The sequence below is a fragment of the Myxocyprinus asiaticus genome, chromosome 11 (assembly GCF_019703515.2).
Source record: "Myxocyprinus asiaticus isolate MX2 ecotype Aquarium Trade chromosome 11, UBuf_Myxa_2, whole genome shotgun sequence".
Taxonomy (NCBI): Eukaryota; Metazoa; Chordata; class Actinopteri; order Cypriniformes; family Catostomidae; genus Myxocyprinus; species Myxocyprinus asiaticus.
Genome location: NC_059354.1, coordinates 24,670,561 through 24,686,487, shown reverse-complemented (window position 1 = coordinate 24,686,487; position 15,927 = coordinate 24,670,561). Strand labels below are relative to the sequence as shown.

At 37.3% G+C, this 15,927-nt stretch overlaps 1 protein-coding gene across 1 annotated transcript in view; it reads left to right on the top strand.

Moving 5' to 3' along the window:
* The window catches only part of LOC127448216 (collagen alpha-3(VI) chain-like), a 56,340-nt gene extending 40,724 nt beyond the window's left edge, over positions 1–15,616 (top strand). Inside the window, exons 27-45 of the mRNA XM_051710590.1 lie at positions 500–550; positions 990–1,025; positions 1,131–1,193; positions 3,240–3,302; positions 3,542–3,574; positions 3,700–3,736; positions 3,865–3,876; positions 3,993–4,486; positions 5,042–5,144; positions 5,298–5,999; positions 6,191–6,293; positions 8,163–8,215; positions 9,675–9,755; positions 9,972–10,046; positions 11,319–11,399; positions 13,405–13,590; positions 13,920–13,982; positions 14,427–14,618; positions 14,799–15,616. Coding sequence (XP_051566550.1) covers positions 500–550; positions 990–1,025; positions 1,131–1,193; positions 3,240–3,302; positions 3,542–3,574; positions 3,700–3,736; positions 3,865–3,876; positions 3,993–4,486; positions 5,042–5,144; positions 5,298–5,999; positions 6,191–6,293; positions 8,163–8,215; positions 9,675–9,755; positions 9,972–10,046; positions 11,319–11,399; positions 13,405–13,590; positions 13,920–13,982; positions 14,427–14,618; positions 14,799–14,839 — 2,469 coding nt within the window. The 3' untranslated portion in view covers positions 14,840–15,616. The remainder of the gene's footprint in view (positions 1–499; positions 551–989; positions 1,026–1,130; positions 1,194–3,239; positions 3,303–3,541; positions 3,575–3,699; positions 3,737–3,864; positions 3,877–3,992; positions 4,487–5,041; positions 5,145–5,297; positions 6,000–6,190; positions 6,294–8,162; positions 8,216–9,674; positions 9,756–9,971; positions 10,047–11,318; positions 11,400–13,404; positions 13,591–13,919; positions 13,983–14,426; positions 14,619–14,798) is intronic.
* The last annotated feature ends 311 nt before the right edge of the window (positions 15,617–15,927 follow it).

The window sequence follows — 15,927 nt, the reverse complement described above, 5'->3', positions numbered from 1 at the left end:
CATGGTAAAGCATTCAACTCACATTTGTGAGGTGCTGTCTACACATAAGTTTTGCTAGTTGCCACATTCACCATTAATTACAATTGTTTTATCAGGCCAGCATCACGGCCAGGTAACTCCGCCCCCTCCATTATGTAGTGTAAACCGCGACCACTGAGAGCACAAAGTGTCTAGCATTCCACAGTGGCATAGAACAGTGCAGAAGTATGCAATTTTGGATGCAGCTATTGTTACAATGCTCTATCAAACACCAACAGGGTTAACATACTGATCCAACGAAACCCAACAACTATGTTTTTTGGCTTTTGTTATGGCAGAGTGAATTGGCCTTCAAACTGAAATGCAAATAACTATCCACATATTAACATTGTATTATAATATAGTATGCATGTATTTCACTATAAAAAATATTCAGCACATTATTCATTTAACAGAACAGTGTACATCCAATTATACTAGATGAATAGTTACATTGATTAAATTATCACTGGTTTTACAGGGTGAGGATGGTAGTGATGGGTTTGGTGTAATTGGTCCCAAAGGAAGAAAGGTGAGTATTCTAATCATGAAGGAATTAGTAGATATTGGAGTTACAATACTTACATTTTCCTACCTAAGGGGACAGTTCATTTTCAGTTTTGGGTGTTGTTGTCATTTACTCACCCTTATGTTGTTCAAACTTTAAGACTTATTTTATTCTGTAGAATACAAAGGGAGGTGTTTGGGAGAATGTTAGCCTTAGTTACCATTCACATTCAATTGACAGAGAAAAGTGTAATGAAAGGAAATGGTGACTGAGGCTAACATTCTGCTTAACATCTTGTTCGGCAAAAGAAAAGAAAGTCATGTGGGTTTGGAAAACAAGAGGTTTAGTAAATCATGACAGAATTAAAAAAAAAAAAATCTGTTAACTATCCCTTTAAGTACTTTTTACTTAAAATGGATTTCTGAACTACAGATCCAACAAACTCAATTTAATGTTGTTTTAGGGTGATGAAGGTTTTCCTGGTTTCCCTGGTCCAAAGGTAGGATTATTGAAGTAATCTACAGCCTTGGATTTTTATTTTAGCCTTGAAAGTTCTGCAATGCAACACAATGGAAATAATTGTTAAATCTGAATTGGTTCAAAGGGTGAGGCAGGTGACCCTGGTTCAAAGGGAGGACCTGGACCTAGAGGAAATAATGGCCAGAGGGTGAGTAATCTTGATTAAACAAGTTAACCTTTTGTATACATTTTCTTTTTTGCACCTTGAGATCAAGCAACTGATAATTGCACATATGCATTGTCCAAGAACTCCATATAGCACTGTTTTAACAAAAAGTTTCTTCCACTGATTAGAGATCATTGTTTCCTTCGCAGTGAGTCCCGAAAGACAAATCAGTTTTTCTTGAAATGTTAGATTTACACCTAAACTATCACTCAATAACACAACATTAGGTTTACAAGGAAGGTTCCTACCTAACAGTTTTCCAAAAGTTATCGACCTCTTGTCAAGACCAAACCATATATAAAAAATGTAGCATGGTTGGTTCCCTGGGGTACTTCATTAGCTTTTAGAGCAACACATAATTGTAGACTGAAAAATAATGGGTAACACTTAATTTAAGGGTGCACAATAGTGCACTAGTTAAGCATAAATAAAGCAGTAATTAATAATTAATTTACTTTAATTAGGCTATCTAATCCTTAAACGAAAAACTTATTATACAGTATGTCGTAACTTAAGACTCCACAATAATGCACTGAATAAGGCAGTATTTAATAATTATTTGAATGCTTAGTAAGACGATCTAAGCTATCATTCACAGTTTATTAAATATCCTATTTCTGTATTGAAAGTCTTGTAGTTAATGCTTTATTTCTGAGACCCATCAAATATCAAGTTTACTAACCAGTATTAAGCCAATAATTCATGCTAATTAGTACTGGCTTTACAAAGCTGTTACTTATCGATTGCATATGTCTTGTAATAAAGTCAATTTGACCTCTCGCGATTCGGCCGTAGGTAATCACAACCGTGCTGATTTAGGGCCATATAGCACAATTGCGAGTGTGATATTGCTTATATACAACAGTTCAATGAACAAGTACATTTTTAAAAAATTAGGAAAAACTGAGTACGCTCACAAAAAACGCATTTGTGCATGGAGCTTCTTTCTTGCGCGACGGATCAGAATCTGCTGTTGCTGGTTTAAACTAAATGATGTGTCCAAACCTCTCGAAAACGTCACTTTAGAAGTAATAAGATGTAAATTATGGCTTAGATAGCCTTACTAAACATTCAATTCATTACTAATTACTGCCCTATTCATGCTTAACTAGTGCATTATTGTGAGGTCTTATGACATTTAACAAGTTGTAAATTATGGCTTAGATAGCCTTACTAAACATTCAATTCTTTATTAATTACTGCCTTATTCATGCTTAACTAGTGCATTATTGTGAAGTCTTATGACATTTAACAAGTTGTAAATTATGGCTTAGATAGCCTTACTAAACATTCAATTCTTTATTAATTACTGCCTTATTCATGCTTAACTAGTGCATTATTGTGAAGTCTTATGACATTTAACAAGTTGTAAATTATGGCTTAGATAGCCTTACTAAACATTCAATTCTTTATTAATTACTGCCTTATTCATGCTTAACTAGTGCATTATTGTGAAGTCTTATGACATTTAACAAGTTGTAAATTATGGCTTAGATAGCCTTACTAAACATTCAATTCTTTATTAATTACTGCCTTATTCATGCTTAACTAGTGCGTTATTGTGGACCCTTAAAATAAAGTGTTATTATCTAAAATAGTATAAATACCTTTCTTACTCCAATCTGAAAAGAAATCGGTCGACCACCTATAAATAACTTTGCATTATGGTACAAAGGAAGCTTAGAGTTTAATCTAGATTCAAGCTTTGTTAGCCTTCTCACTGCATTCCATACTTTGATCAAATAAAATATAATTGGACCAAATTTAGCTTTGCTGTTTTTGTCAGAAATATTGGAGTAAATTAGATCTTGTAACCTATGACTATATCCTCTTCCAAATAATGCCAAGCCACAGGAGCATATGGGTTCAACCAAAAAAAAAAAAAAAAAATCAAAAAAAAATCTCAATACAAAACATCATATAGAATTTGAACTTGAAGAATTTAAACAATTAATTAAACAATTTTCCATGATATCATTATATCTATAATGCAAGTTTTCAGTGATAATATGGTTGTGTGCTTTCTAGGGTACATCAGGAGGAATTGGTGGGCCTGGACAGAAGGGAGAAATTGGATACCCAGGGCCCTATGTAAGTGCCATACAGTACTTTTATATAATACTGCTATTCCTTGGATTGATCAAAAAAGTGTTCTGTTTTACATAGATTATCTCTGCAAATACTGAGCTCAAGCTGTTAAAATGTGTTCAGAACTAGTGACAGACACTTGGTTTGGCACCCAAAATTCGTTTGAGTGAATCCAGATGGCTCTACTCAGCTGTGTTTAGCTGCTGAGCAAATCGTGTTGTTGTTTTTTTCTGTTTAAACAGGGCCAAAAAGGTCCCAGAGGACCTGGTGTGGTGGTATGTAATTTTCCTTTCTTTCACTGTATGGGCCTCTTAAATGTTTTGTCCTACCTATGTTTTTGGAATATGAATGTCCTGAAAACATACAGTATATACCATAATATTTATTTTGTTCTTTAAAGCAATGTGACCTGGTCAAGAAAATCAGAGATAACTGCCGTAAGTATCTGTCCATATTACAGTAAAATGTACTGGACTCTCCAGTTTAGGTCAAATTATGTTGTTGGTTCCTTTCTCATAGTTTGAGGCTAAGATTTTGAAATCTTTCTTATTCTTTCTTTTTTTAGCCTGCTGCTATGGTGAGTTAACAGTGGAACAACCTCTTCTACTTCTGCATTCTGTTGTTACGATATTACACTCTGAAACACTCTTTGCATAATTCTGGCAGTTGAGCTTTGGATTCTCAATTCCTCAGGTGCTCAGGAATGTCCTCTCTTCCCTACTGAGTTGGCATTTGCCCTGGATGCGTCAGATGGTGTATCACGCCCAGCTTTCAACAACATGCGGGACACTGTTCTCCGCCTGGTCAGTGACATCACTATTGCTGAAAGCAACTGTCCACGAGGAGCCCGTGTTGCTCTAGCGCTCTACAACAATGAGGTGACCACCGAGATCCGCTTTGCAGATGCGCTGAAGAAGCGAGCACTTATTGAGCGAGTTCAAGGGCTCCAGGCTCTGCAGACCCGCAAGCAGCGCAGCTTGGAGACAGCCATGAACTTTGTTGCACAGAACACATTCAAGAGAGTCCGCAGTGGCTTCCTTGTGCGCAAGGTTGCTGTTTTCTTCGTCAATGGCCCTGTCACAGTCACGAAGGAACTCAGTGCAGCTGCTCTGCGCCTTTACGATGCTGGAATTGCCTCTGTATTTCTTCTTAATCGTGAAGATCGTCAACTCAGCAGAACCTTGCAGGTAGGGGGAAAAGAGTAGTAAAACTTTCAGTCATCAATCATCTTATTTTCTTCTGGGCAAAGCGATTTCCAGTTTTATTGGATATTTTAAAATGCACAACTGACCATTTTTTTTTTTAGCTTATATTTAGTTTAATTGATGTCTGTTAAGGTTTTCATTCATCCAGTTAATTTATTCACTTACTTGAGTGGCTTCATCAGTTGTCCTTGAATGAGTGCTCCTTGTCGTTGTCCTTAAACCACAGAATACCACTCAGAATGTACAGCCATCCCATCATGACAGCAGCTGTTTTATAGTCCTGATATATAGGCCTGAATATTCTTCTTTGCAGTAAACTCTATTGTTTGATGCATTGAACTTATTTTGTTTTGGTGTTTTCTCTGCCTTAATGTGTACTTGGATTTAAAATATATTGGGTCTTATGCACAGCAGTTGTGATTTAAAAATGTGTTACATTATTTGACTAGTGTAAACCTGCAATATCTTGTGTTCTGATTAGTTGTTAGACATGAAACAAAGTATTCCATTCAATATGTCACATTTACATTGTTTCAGCTTAACAACACTGCACTAGCCCAGGTTATTGTCCTACCATCACCGGGAAGTGCTGAATACAACAATGTTGTCAAAAAGATCATGACCTGCCACATCTGCCTGGGTAAAATCGTGTTGTCATGTGCACTGTTGTTAAATGTGATGAGGAACAGCCACCAAACTGTTTCTAACCAAAGCCATGGACATTACATATATTACAAAACCATAGCAATGGGGAATGTGTTTGAATATGTTTTTTTCTGTCACTTTCTTTTAGATTTCTGTGCCCCGGAACAGATGTGTGACTATGTCCCCCCACCAAGAGGTAGGGACCGGAGAGATTCCACCACTGACTTGGACATCGACATGACCTTCATCCTTGATAGTTCAGAGAGCACCTGGCCCTCTGTCTTCACAGAGATAAAGCTATACATGGCTCAGATGGTAGAGCAGTTGGAGATGTCTCCTGAACCAGCCAGCAGTACCCATCATGCTCGAGTGGCACTTGTCCAGCATGCACCTTATGAATACTTTCACAATGGCAGCAGCATCCCTATCAGTGTGGCCTTTGGCCTGACAGACCACAAGTCTGCGATCATTGTCCGAAGCTTCCTTCTGGATAAGGTGCACCAGCTGGAGGGAGGTCGAGCCCTTGCTGCCGCACTTGAAGGCACAGTGGAAAATGTGTTTGAGAAGGTGCCACATCCCCGCCACTTGAAGGTGTTAGTTCTATTTGTGACTGGACCAGTAGAAGAGGATGAGGAGAGGATAGTAAGGGCCGCCATTGAAGTTAAATGCAAAGGGTACTTCATTGTGGTGATGGCAGTTGGAAAGATCTTCAGTGCAGGTGATGTTCGTGTCCTGGCCCAAGTGGCAAGCGAGCCCTCAGATGTGTTTTATAAGAGGGTGGATGGACCTTCAGGCTTCTATGACGACCACATTCAGACATTTGCCAGACTATTGCCCAAGTACCTTAGCCGTAAGCCAAACAAAGAAATGTTCTTTAAATATTTAATGATAATTATTTTGCAGAAGATTGTTGCTTCAAATATTATGTGTTTATATCCATTATTGTAATAGCTTGTCCTTTTATACCAGGATTTATTGTTGCCATTTTCCCCTACAAAAACTAAAATTGTAATTGACTGTTGTTCTGTTCTGTCTATATAGTTGAAAATGCTTTCTACCTTTCCCCTGAAGTCTCTAAGAAGTGCCAGTGGTATCAGAGTGACCAGCCACACAAAGTCCCATTCAGTTCACCACATATGCATGAGTGAGTGTACTGATGAGGCTCTGCCCATTCATTTGTTAAATTATTCAAATAATCATTTAAACATGTACTTCCTTTTTAAAGGAATGGTTCACCCAAAAATGGAGATGAAATAATGACAAAATTCTGTCATTATTTAATCACCCTCATGTCATTCCAAACCTGTAAGCTGCTGTTTTTCACTGTAATACAAAAGTAGGAATTTTAAAGAATTTAACCGTTCATAGTGACCATGGATGTAAAGCTCGAAAATGGTTAAAAAGCTTAAACAAAAATAGCATAAAAGAATCATAAATATAGTCCATATGACTGATGTGTTATACAGTTTCTTTTGTGAGGAAGAGACTAAAATGTAAGTGATTATTCACTGAAGTCTTGTATTAAAATATTATCTTGTTGGGTTCCATGGAAAAAATAACTGCATACAGGTTTGAAACAACATGAGAGTGAATGAAAAAAGTTTTGTCATGACAACTCTCTGAAACATTTAGCATGTTAATGGGAGTATGACATATTGATAGGATTTTGGCCTTGGTTGACTAGATCTACTACTGCTAGAACATACACAGACATACTGTGTTAGCATTTGAACATGCTGCTACACAGTTAGACAAAACACAAGACATGCTGCATCAACAATGAAGGATATGCTGCTGCACAACTAGACATATATACAATCTCTCAACAAAGCAGGGAAGCTGCACAAACACATAATACAAAACATAACCCCTCCAACCAAGCAAATCCACCGCCAAAACATGTATACTGCTGCTGCTCCGAAGAGCCATGTGCACAGAGTGTATGCTAGCTAAGTGTGCTTTAGCCAGCTTGGCCAAACTATTTTTGTTAAAGGAATTGAAAAATTAGCACAATCCTCTGAGTAACAGCAGCAACAAATTTGTCTACTCATGGCGGATGCTGATTTTTTGCATTTCTCATTGCTTTGTTCATCATACGTGTTAGACCAATCACAGGTTGCAGCACCTCCCACAGTCCCTTCTGTGGGATATAAGGACCTGCCCTGGAGAAGGAGCTAAAAAGTCTCTGTAAATTCCCTCTAAACAGCTAAGAGGAACAATAGTTCCTTATGTGCGAAAACGACGGCAAGTACTAGTCCTGGGTACCTAAAACGGGCTTTAGTTTCTGCAGTGACAAAGGGCTTATATGTGCCTGGGCCAGCTTGGCCAAATAGTGTAACACTAATTAACTAAATCTATAAGCGTGTATGGGCCAGCATGGCAGAATGGCTTAAATGGCTGTTGACCTGACTTATAATGTGTATCTTGAACAGGAAAGTCCAGAGCTTATTTATCTAATGAAGTAGCCTAGCTATGTGTGGATTTTTTTTTAAACTAATGACCTAATATAACGATGTGTGCCAGGCCAGATTTGGCTATGCTTACCTTGTTAAAGATGCTCTTCTATATTTCATGGACAAAAGCTGATCTTATCCTGCAAGCTGAAAGAATAAAACCACAGCAATCACCTGAAATATCATTTTCAGAGGAAAAATTCTTGCAGGTTTCCACAGTGAAAGCTTATCTGCAAAACTGAGCAATTTAAATTTTGGACAAAAAGAGAGTACATGAAGTGATTGGTTACCCTATTACATGTCAAAGGACCTATCAGCTTCCACCATGCGAACCAGTTGGCTTTACATATATGTAAGCGAGCTGATTAACTAACAGGTAACAGGTTCAAAGAAACTTTCATCTTGAGCCATGTAGATTTTCATGCCTGAACTTCAGTCATTTGTCATTTTTTGGTGAACTTTTCCTTTAAGTATGTTTCTGTCTTTATCTAGCTTAATTTAAATAATATTCATATTGATATATGCATATTGGAACATAATGATATGGAATCTTTTTCCAGGAAACACCAGAAGCATCATGAACAGAAGGAAGTTCATGACATAAAACATAAAGGTATTGACAGTATGAATTGTATATTGGGTTTGTTTGCTTAGAATGATATTTGGGAGCAGTTATGTCACATTACATGTGTATGTGTCCAAAGTCAAGAATGGAGGAACTACATCTAATTAATGTCACTGTAACAGGGGTTAACATGGGAAAAGGAGGAGGTGGGAACCGGATGAACCATCAAAGTAATATTTAATGTAAAATTAAAACAAAACACAAGCACACGGCTGCTGCGTCCGGCTCTCTCTTTCCCGATCTGATGCATCTGGCTGCCTTTATCCCTCTCCTTGGCTGATTAGCCAGCCCTCCTCCTCATCACACTCCTCCCACCTTTGCCTCAGGCCGGGGAACCCCCGGCATGACATACATCCCCGCCTTCCTCGAGACCTGGGAGGGAGACAAGTGGAGGGAAAAGGGGAGAGGGAAAGAGCGAGGCAGAGCGACAGTGAGAGAAAGAGAAAACAATTAATGCTCGCCGATTCCCAGACATGCTGTCGTCTGGTCCTCGACCACTCCTCCACCTTCGGGCAGACGACAGCTGCTCCTTCCTGGGCGGACAGCAGCGAGTCCTCCGACCCCTGGCGGATGGAACACCCCTCCGCATTCTGGCGATCGGTAGCGAGCCCTTCCGCCCCTAGCAGCGGCTCCACCGCTCCAGGCGGCCGGTAGCAAGCCTCTCCTCCCCTCGCGGACGGCGAACATTCCTCTGACCCCTCCACGTTCTGGCGGCTGGTAGCGAGCCAATGTAACAGGGGTTAACATGGGAAAAGGAGGAGACGGGAACCAGACGAACCATCAAAGCAATATTTCATGTAAAAACATAAAGACAAAACACAAGCACACACGGCAGCTGCGTGTGGCTTTCTCTTTCTCCCGAACTGACGCCTCTGGCTGCCTTTATCCCTCTCTTTGGCTGATTAGCCCGATTGGGGGCCGGCTGTGCGCACTCACAGCCCGGCCCCGCCCTCCTCCTCATCACAGTCACCTCAAGTGGATATATATATATATATATATATATATATATATATATATATATATATATATATTCTATGTAGTGCACAAATATGTGCACCCTTTAGTAAACCAGAAATAAGTGACACAAAGGATTTGCTCCACAGTCTAAGTACATTAATGTTGGTTGAAAACTATGAGTTTTGCAAGATCATGTTTACTTCAGATTTGTCATTTTGAACAGAATGAGCAAAACATAGAACTCTTAATGCCAGTACGATGATGGAGGTGATGTCCACTGCACCCTTGAGTAAATAAGAAATTAGTAAGAGACAGACAATCTATATCAGCAATATACTCTTTCCAGATCCAATTTAGTAAAACATGGAAAGCAGAGAAGAGCTTTGTATTTTAATGCCCCTTTGTTCCATACAGTTACATAGTTCAGAGTTTGATAATGCATTAATGATGTCTGAAATCTAGTTCACGTTAGATTTGTCCTTTTGAACAGAATCAGCAGAACAGAAAATTCTTAATGCCAGTGAAATGATGGGAATGGTGTCCACTGCAACTTTGAGTAAACCAGAAATCAGTAAGTGACAGAATTTGCTCTACAACATATAACAGCAAGATAATATTTTCATGTCCAATATAGTATAACATGAAGAGAGATGTATTTTGATGGTTCTTGCTTCCATACTATTAGATTGTGCAGAGTTTTATAAGTATGAATGGATAAATGATCATTAATTTTAGAAGCTCTTTGAAATCTAATTAACCTCAGATTTGTCCTTTTGAACATAATCAGCAGAACAAAAGATTCTTTCTGCAAGTGAAGTGATGGGGATTGTCTCAACTGCACCCGTAAATACATCAGAAATAAGTAGGTTACAGAGGATTTTCTCTACAATCTATATCAGCAAGTTGATTATTTTGTGTCCAATGCAGTATAAAATCCAGAGAGGAAATTATGCGGCAAATTCACTAAACAGTTGCACCACATTTGCATACAGTATTTAAGCACAAATCCCTGTGTCTTAAGACTGCGTTCAGAATGTAATGCTAGTGTACTGCTTTCTGCATACTATATTGCACAGGCACTGTGTAGTGCCTACAATGTATGCTCAAGCAAAGCAACTGCCATTGACTTGAATAGGAATGCTAACAGATAGCTCTCTCCAGGTATTTGAGACCTCCTTTGGGTATTCTATGCATACAAAAAAATAGGATAATATTTACAGTTATACTATATACTGCAGAAATAAGAGTAGAATGCTGTTCTGAACTTAGCCTTATTTCAATTTATCACCAACTGCAATCTAATTTAACCAGGCATTATTAGTGATTGTCATTCTTCTCTGGGAAAACATACCTCCATTAGATGGAAAATATGCCTATTATAAAATGCGCTAGATTTACAAACACTACAGGTGTAGTTGAGCACACTTTCAGCATTTTAAAGAACAACATTTTGGAGCTTGGATCAAAGTGGTGGAGTGGTGCTTTACAGTCCCACTAGAATATGCCAGAGTGTGGTTGCCTGTTGCACCCCTCACAGCCCCTAGTACTCAAAACCGGCGTGCACGCTGCAAGGGAAATTAAACTATGCATATTGCAATCAACATTCTGTCACCTATGTGTAGTAGAAATGGAGCGAGAGATGATGGATCAATTTGCAGGCTTTAATGAAGCTATAACAATGTGGAGAACCATATCCACAACCGCCAAAGTGGTACACAGACAAGAACTGACGATCAAAGAACAAAACAGGAGGGTATTTATACACAAACGGAACTAATGATGAAATGGAAGACAGGTGAGGATGATGGGGAACAGATGGCTGATGAGGGCAGTGTACCATGGGAAATGTAGTCCTATATAAGAGTCCTTGGAAAACATGAGGGAGACAGATTGTGACACATTCATTCTGTGGATCTGTTTTTACCTGATGTGCATAATCCCATTAGTGAACCGGGTGCTGGCAAATAAACGTTATCAGTGGGTGCAGTTCATAGTTCATTTCCTCCATGTTGATGGCTCTTGCTTCCAGACTATTATGTAGTTCAGAATTTTATAAATATAAATATATTAATACTAGCTAAAAACAATGAGCTCTGCAAGATGTAGTTAACCTCGGATTTGTCGTTTTGAACAGAATCAGCAGAACAGAAGATTCTTACTCCAAGTGAAGGATTGGGGATTGTATCTACTGCACCCTTGAGTAATCCAGAAATTAGTGAGTGATGCAGAGGCTTTGTTCTTCTTAAGATTTTTTTCATATTGGATTTTTGCATTTCAATATGGCATAATACGAAAAGCTTCCACAAACAAACAGCGATCAAGGAACAGCATTAATAAATGTAAAGATTGTAATTGATGCCAAAAAAACTTACTTTGTGTATTTGTCTTACTTTCCAGTACAAATATCTAAACATCCTTAAAACAAGAAACATTTGTTTGAAAAGCAAAATGACAAGATATTTTGATTTTAGAGAAGTCAAACCAATTTTAGTGTGGTTTATGCTTAAAACAAGAATAATAATAATAAAAAATTATTTGCCAGTGGGATATGAAAACCTAACTTGTTTTCTCTTTGAATTATGCAAATATTTATTGATTTATTCTTTTAAGTGTCTCGTTGTTTTGTTTTCTGATGCTATTTGGTTTCTCAAGTGAATGTGTTTTTTTTTTTTTTTAATGATGTTTAGATATTTTTAATGGAAAACAGTCATCAAACAGAGTTATTTTTGCTGTGTTGGTTTTGTGGGCTTCTCGGACAGGTTTTCTATTAAATTGTTTTTTGAGATTGGAGAACATATTGTTTAAATCACACATTAAAGAACTACTTTGGTCTTTTGGTATGAAGATCCTTTAAGGTTTTTTTTTCTGTGTTCATTGTTGTGGATGAATCTAAAATTAAAAACATAAAGACAAGATCAAGAATGAAATGTTTGAATATTTAATACAAGTCATTCTATTCATTGTTTAAAACATGAAAATGGTAAAACATTCGGTTATATGTGTTTTAAGCTTTATTTAATTTGCCATTTTAGAATTTTCTGTTTAGAAAGAAAGATAAAAGCTTAACAGCAGAACATTTTCTGAAGTGGGAGGAGGGGCTCGCTGCCGGCGCCTGGAGCAGTGGAGCCGCTGCCAGTGTTAGATTATAGTGGAGGTTATGTGAATTATGTCAGTCTGCATGTTTGTGTCAGAACAGTTTAGAAACTGAAATTCACTGTAGTAAATTCAGGATTATGTTTAAGGGTGTTTGAAGTATTGGAAAATCTGCAAATGATAATTTATTTTTGATGTTCATGAGTTTTGATGTTAAATCTGATCGTCCTCTCACCCTGTAATGCCTGAGACAATATGCATAGTAAAGCAGTGAGATCAGATAGACTAGTCAAATGGAGCCATTTACAGCCTCTCATTCACTGCAGACTTTACTTTAAACATACAAAATAATAAAACAAACCAACATGCTATTGACTGACATAATACTGACAACCACTACTAACAAGGTACAGTTTTTATTTGAAATGAGAAGAAACAGTTGTTCTCTATAAAAGGCCTGTTTTCCCTCTGCTGAGTCCATCTCACAAATGACTGATTTGTAACCTGGACAGATATAGTTAATGTGACTGACATCACACTAATTAACTGCAGTTGTCCAGTGCATTGCATATAATTCAAATGCACTGGAATCTGCATTTAAAGTATATTTTCCCAGTGTGCTTTCACAAACAGGGTTACCTTTTTTCTCATAGTACTTTTAAGCTGTGACCAGGTGACTGACCGACAGAAATACAAAAAGTTAATGCACCATTCTTAGAACCTAATTCCTATTATAACTGCTCTGATCCAATTATTGATACAGGTCAAAATGCATCTGATTGTTAACTGTAAGAGACTAAGTGTGTTTTGATGGCCTCTGCAAGTGTGAAATGCTAATAGTTTTTACCATTATCCTAATTGTTTTATATGTATAGGAGACCTTGTTTAGAAAGTATTGAAGCAATGCATTAATACAAAATGAATACAAAAATCTTTTTTGATCAAGCTAACCCATGATGAGATGTACTTTGCAAATACCTTTAAATGATATACCACTCCCCTAATATTTACTGATTATGTGTCCATTAATTTCATCTGATATCACTAACAGTCTATGTCTTTCCCCTCTCATAATAAACCCTCCTTGTCTCTTTGTTTGTTTGTTTTTGTTTGTTTGCATGTTTCAGTTAACAGTCTTATGGACCCATGCTCACTTGACTTTGACTCTGGACTACCATGCAAAGACTATGCAGCTAAATGGTACTTTGATAGAAAGAACGGATTCTGTACGCAGTTCTGGTTTGGAGGTTGTGGAGGAAATGACAATAGGTTTGAGACTGAGGCAGATTGCCTCAAGCGCTGCATGAAGATAGGTAGGTGTGCCCTTTGAGCCCCTGACCCAAGCACTGTGGCAGTCGAGCTGTCCTGTTATTTCTTTTTCTGAGAAAATTTATAGCTACACACATATAGACTAAATGTCAATTAGCAGAATAATTTAGACTCATTTCTGTTCCCTGCTTTGATGGTATCATTATCACAAGAAATCACTGCCGTGTTTCTATCCTAGACACTTTACTTTTAGACTGCTACCACCTACCCTTGTTAAGAAATAAAATGTAATGAAAGATAGCTATTGAAAGATTCTTGGGGAAAAAATTATAAAATTAATAGATTTTGTTTTCTGTTTTACTGACTATTACAGTGACTGAGCAAAAAGCAAGCGACGAGCATATCAAAGCTGTCCTCCCTCCAGCACCAGCTCCAGGTCAGTGAAACAGTTAAAAAAACTTCTAGAAAACCTTAGTTTTTTTTATAGATTAGGGTTGTTTATGACACATTTACTGTGTGTGTGTGTGTGTGTGTATATATATATATATATATAGATAGATAGATTAAGGATTTGGGTGCTTGTGATGGGAAGTGATGTGGTGTAATACATCTGAAAGTCAGAAGCATTTAAATTATTTATTCAAAAAGACAAGAAAATGTCATGTCATGGATAGTAATGTACAGCTGTGGTCCTTGTGAAGGTGAAGACCTGCTTTCTTGCCAAAGACCTTGGAAAAATACAAGTCAAGTCTTGTAAACATCTCTGTTATAATCCAAAACCTAATTAATGATCCAGCATGCAAATATTTAACAAGGTTTTGCAAATAAATAAACTCTGGATTCAGTTCAGACATTTTTGTCTATTCTGTCACTACACTAGCAGTTGCCCTGCACTCCAGTGTGGATATCTGCAAGCTACCAAAAGAAGAAGGCAGCTGTGCTAAATTTGTGCTTAAGTGGTATTATGACCCCCTAAGAGGAAACTGTGCACGCTTCTGGTACGGAGGCTGTGGAGGGAACCAGAATCGCTTTGATACAAAAGATGAGTGTGAGAAAGGCTGTGGAAAAACAGGTGGGTTTTCTTCTAAAAACAGTATATAATAAACTGCTTGTTACTTCATATAGAAATCATTTATCCATAAAAAGTATGTATAATTACAGATTTTTGTCTTGAATAAATGCAAGTATTAAAAAAAATATATATATTGATTGAATAAACACCAGGTACTCTAACAGTGATTGTTTTTAACAGCACCTGTTAAACAAGTGGTCATTGCTGCAGTGAAAACATAGAAATGAATGAAGACTCTTAACTAACCGCTGACAACACTCAGAGGATATAGCACCTAGAACGAGAAGCTCCAACAGAGCTAAGATACCTGCACTGGATTCTGCCAAAGGATTTGATCCAAAGTAAACCTTGAAGTATTCTTTTTTCTTCACAGAAGGATAAAGCAAAACAAGTTTCGTGCTGGTGCTATGTTCAGTTTATTTCACTTTTTTAATTGTTTTATTTTTCATGTGTGTGTGGGTTTCAGAGTAAACCCCAGTGTAAATGTCCAGGGCAAAATAGCTTCTTTTTTTTATGTTATTCTGTTTTACTCATGTTTTAGTTTTATAGACAAGCTTGTGGGAATATCTTGATCAAAACATATCAGTAAATATTTGTAGTTATGAGACAGGTTCATGTCAGTTTAGTTTGATTCAGTAAATTCTGCTCTAAAATGACTGTAATTCACTTAAGTTTTCACTGCTTGGAAGAAAGAATCTTAATTGCTCTCTCTGGTCATACTGCTGAAGGCTTCCACTGATAAAAGATCAAGATGCTATCTCTAAACAAATCCAATGTTGATGTTTGCACATCTCATTTAGGCAGTTATTAAATGACCATCATTCATTTTTCTAAAGAATATGAGTTTTTAAATAAGGATGCACTTCTGGAACCACTGACTTTCAAACAAGTTTTGGTTTCCAAAACATTTGGAATGTATTTGTCAAGCTGTTTTTTTAAACTTTGTATTTCATTTGGAAATCGAAAGATATAAATAAATTAGTCTTTATATAAAACTTTGATATTTTATGTCCTTTCTTTTATACTGCATTGAACGTGTATAGGTGCTTAGTGATTTTTGTTCTAGACTGCTGTAAGTTCATTTGAGAAAAATACACTTTAATAGCTCTAAACATCACTCTGGTCTGGAAACTGCTGCGAGAACAAGAAATGAGAGGCAGATGCAACCTATGCATACTCAAATGAAAACATACTGTTTTTTGGGACTCTGAACATTTACAGCTAGTTTATGAAACTATAAAATGGAAAACGTCCTCTTTCCTTTAAAGTTATATTCTGTTTCAATACAAGTTAAGCTCCATTGACAGCA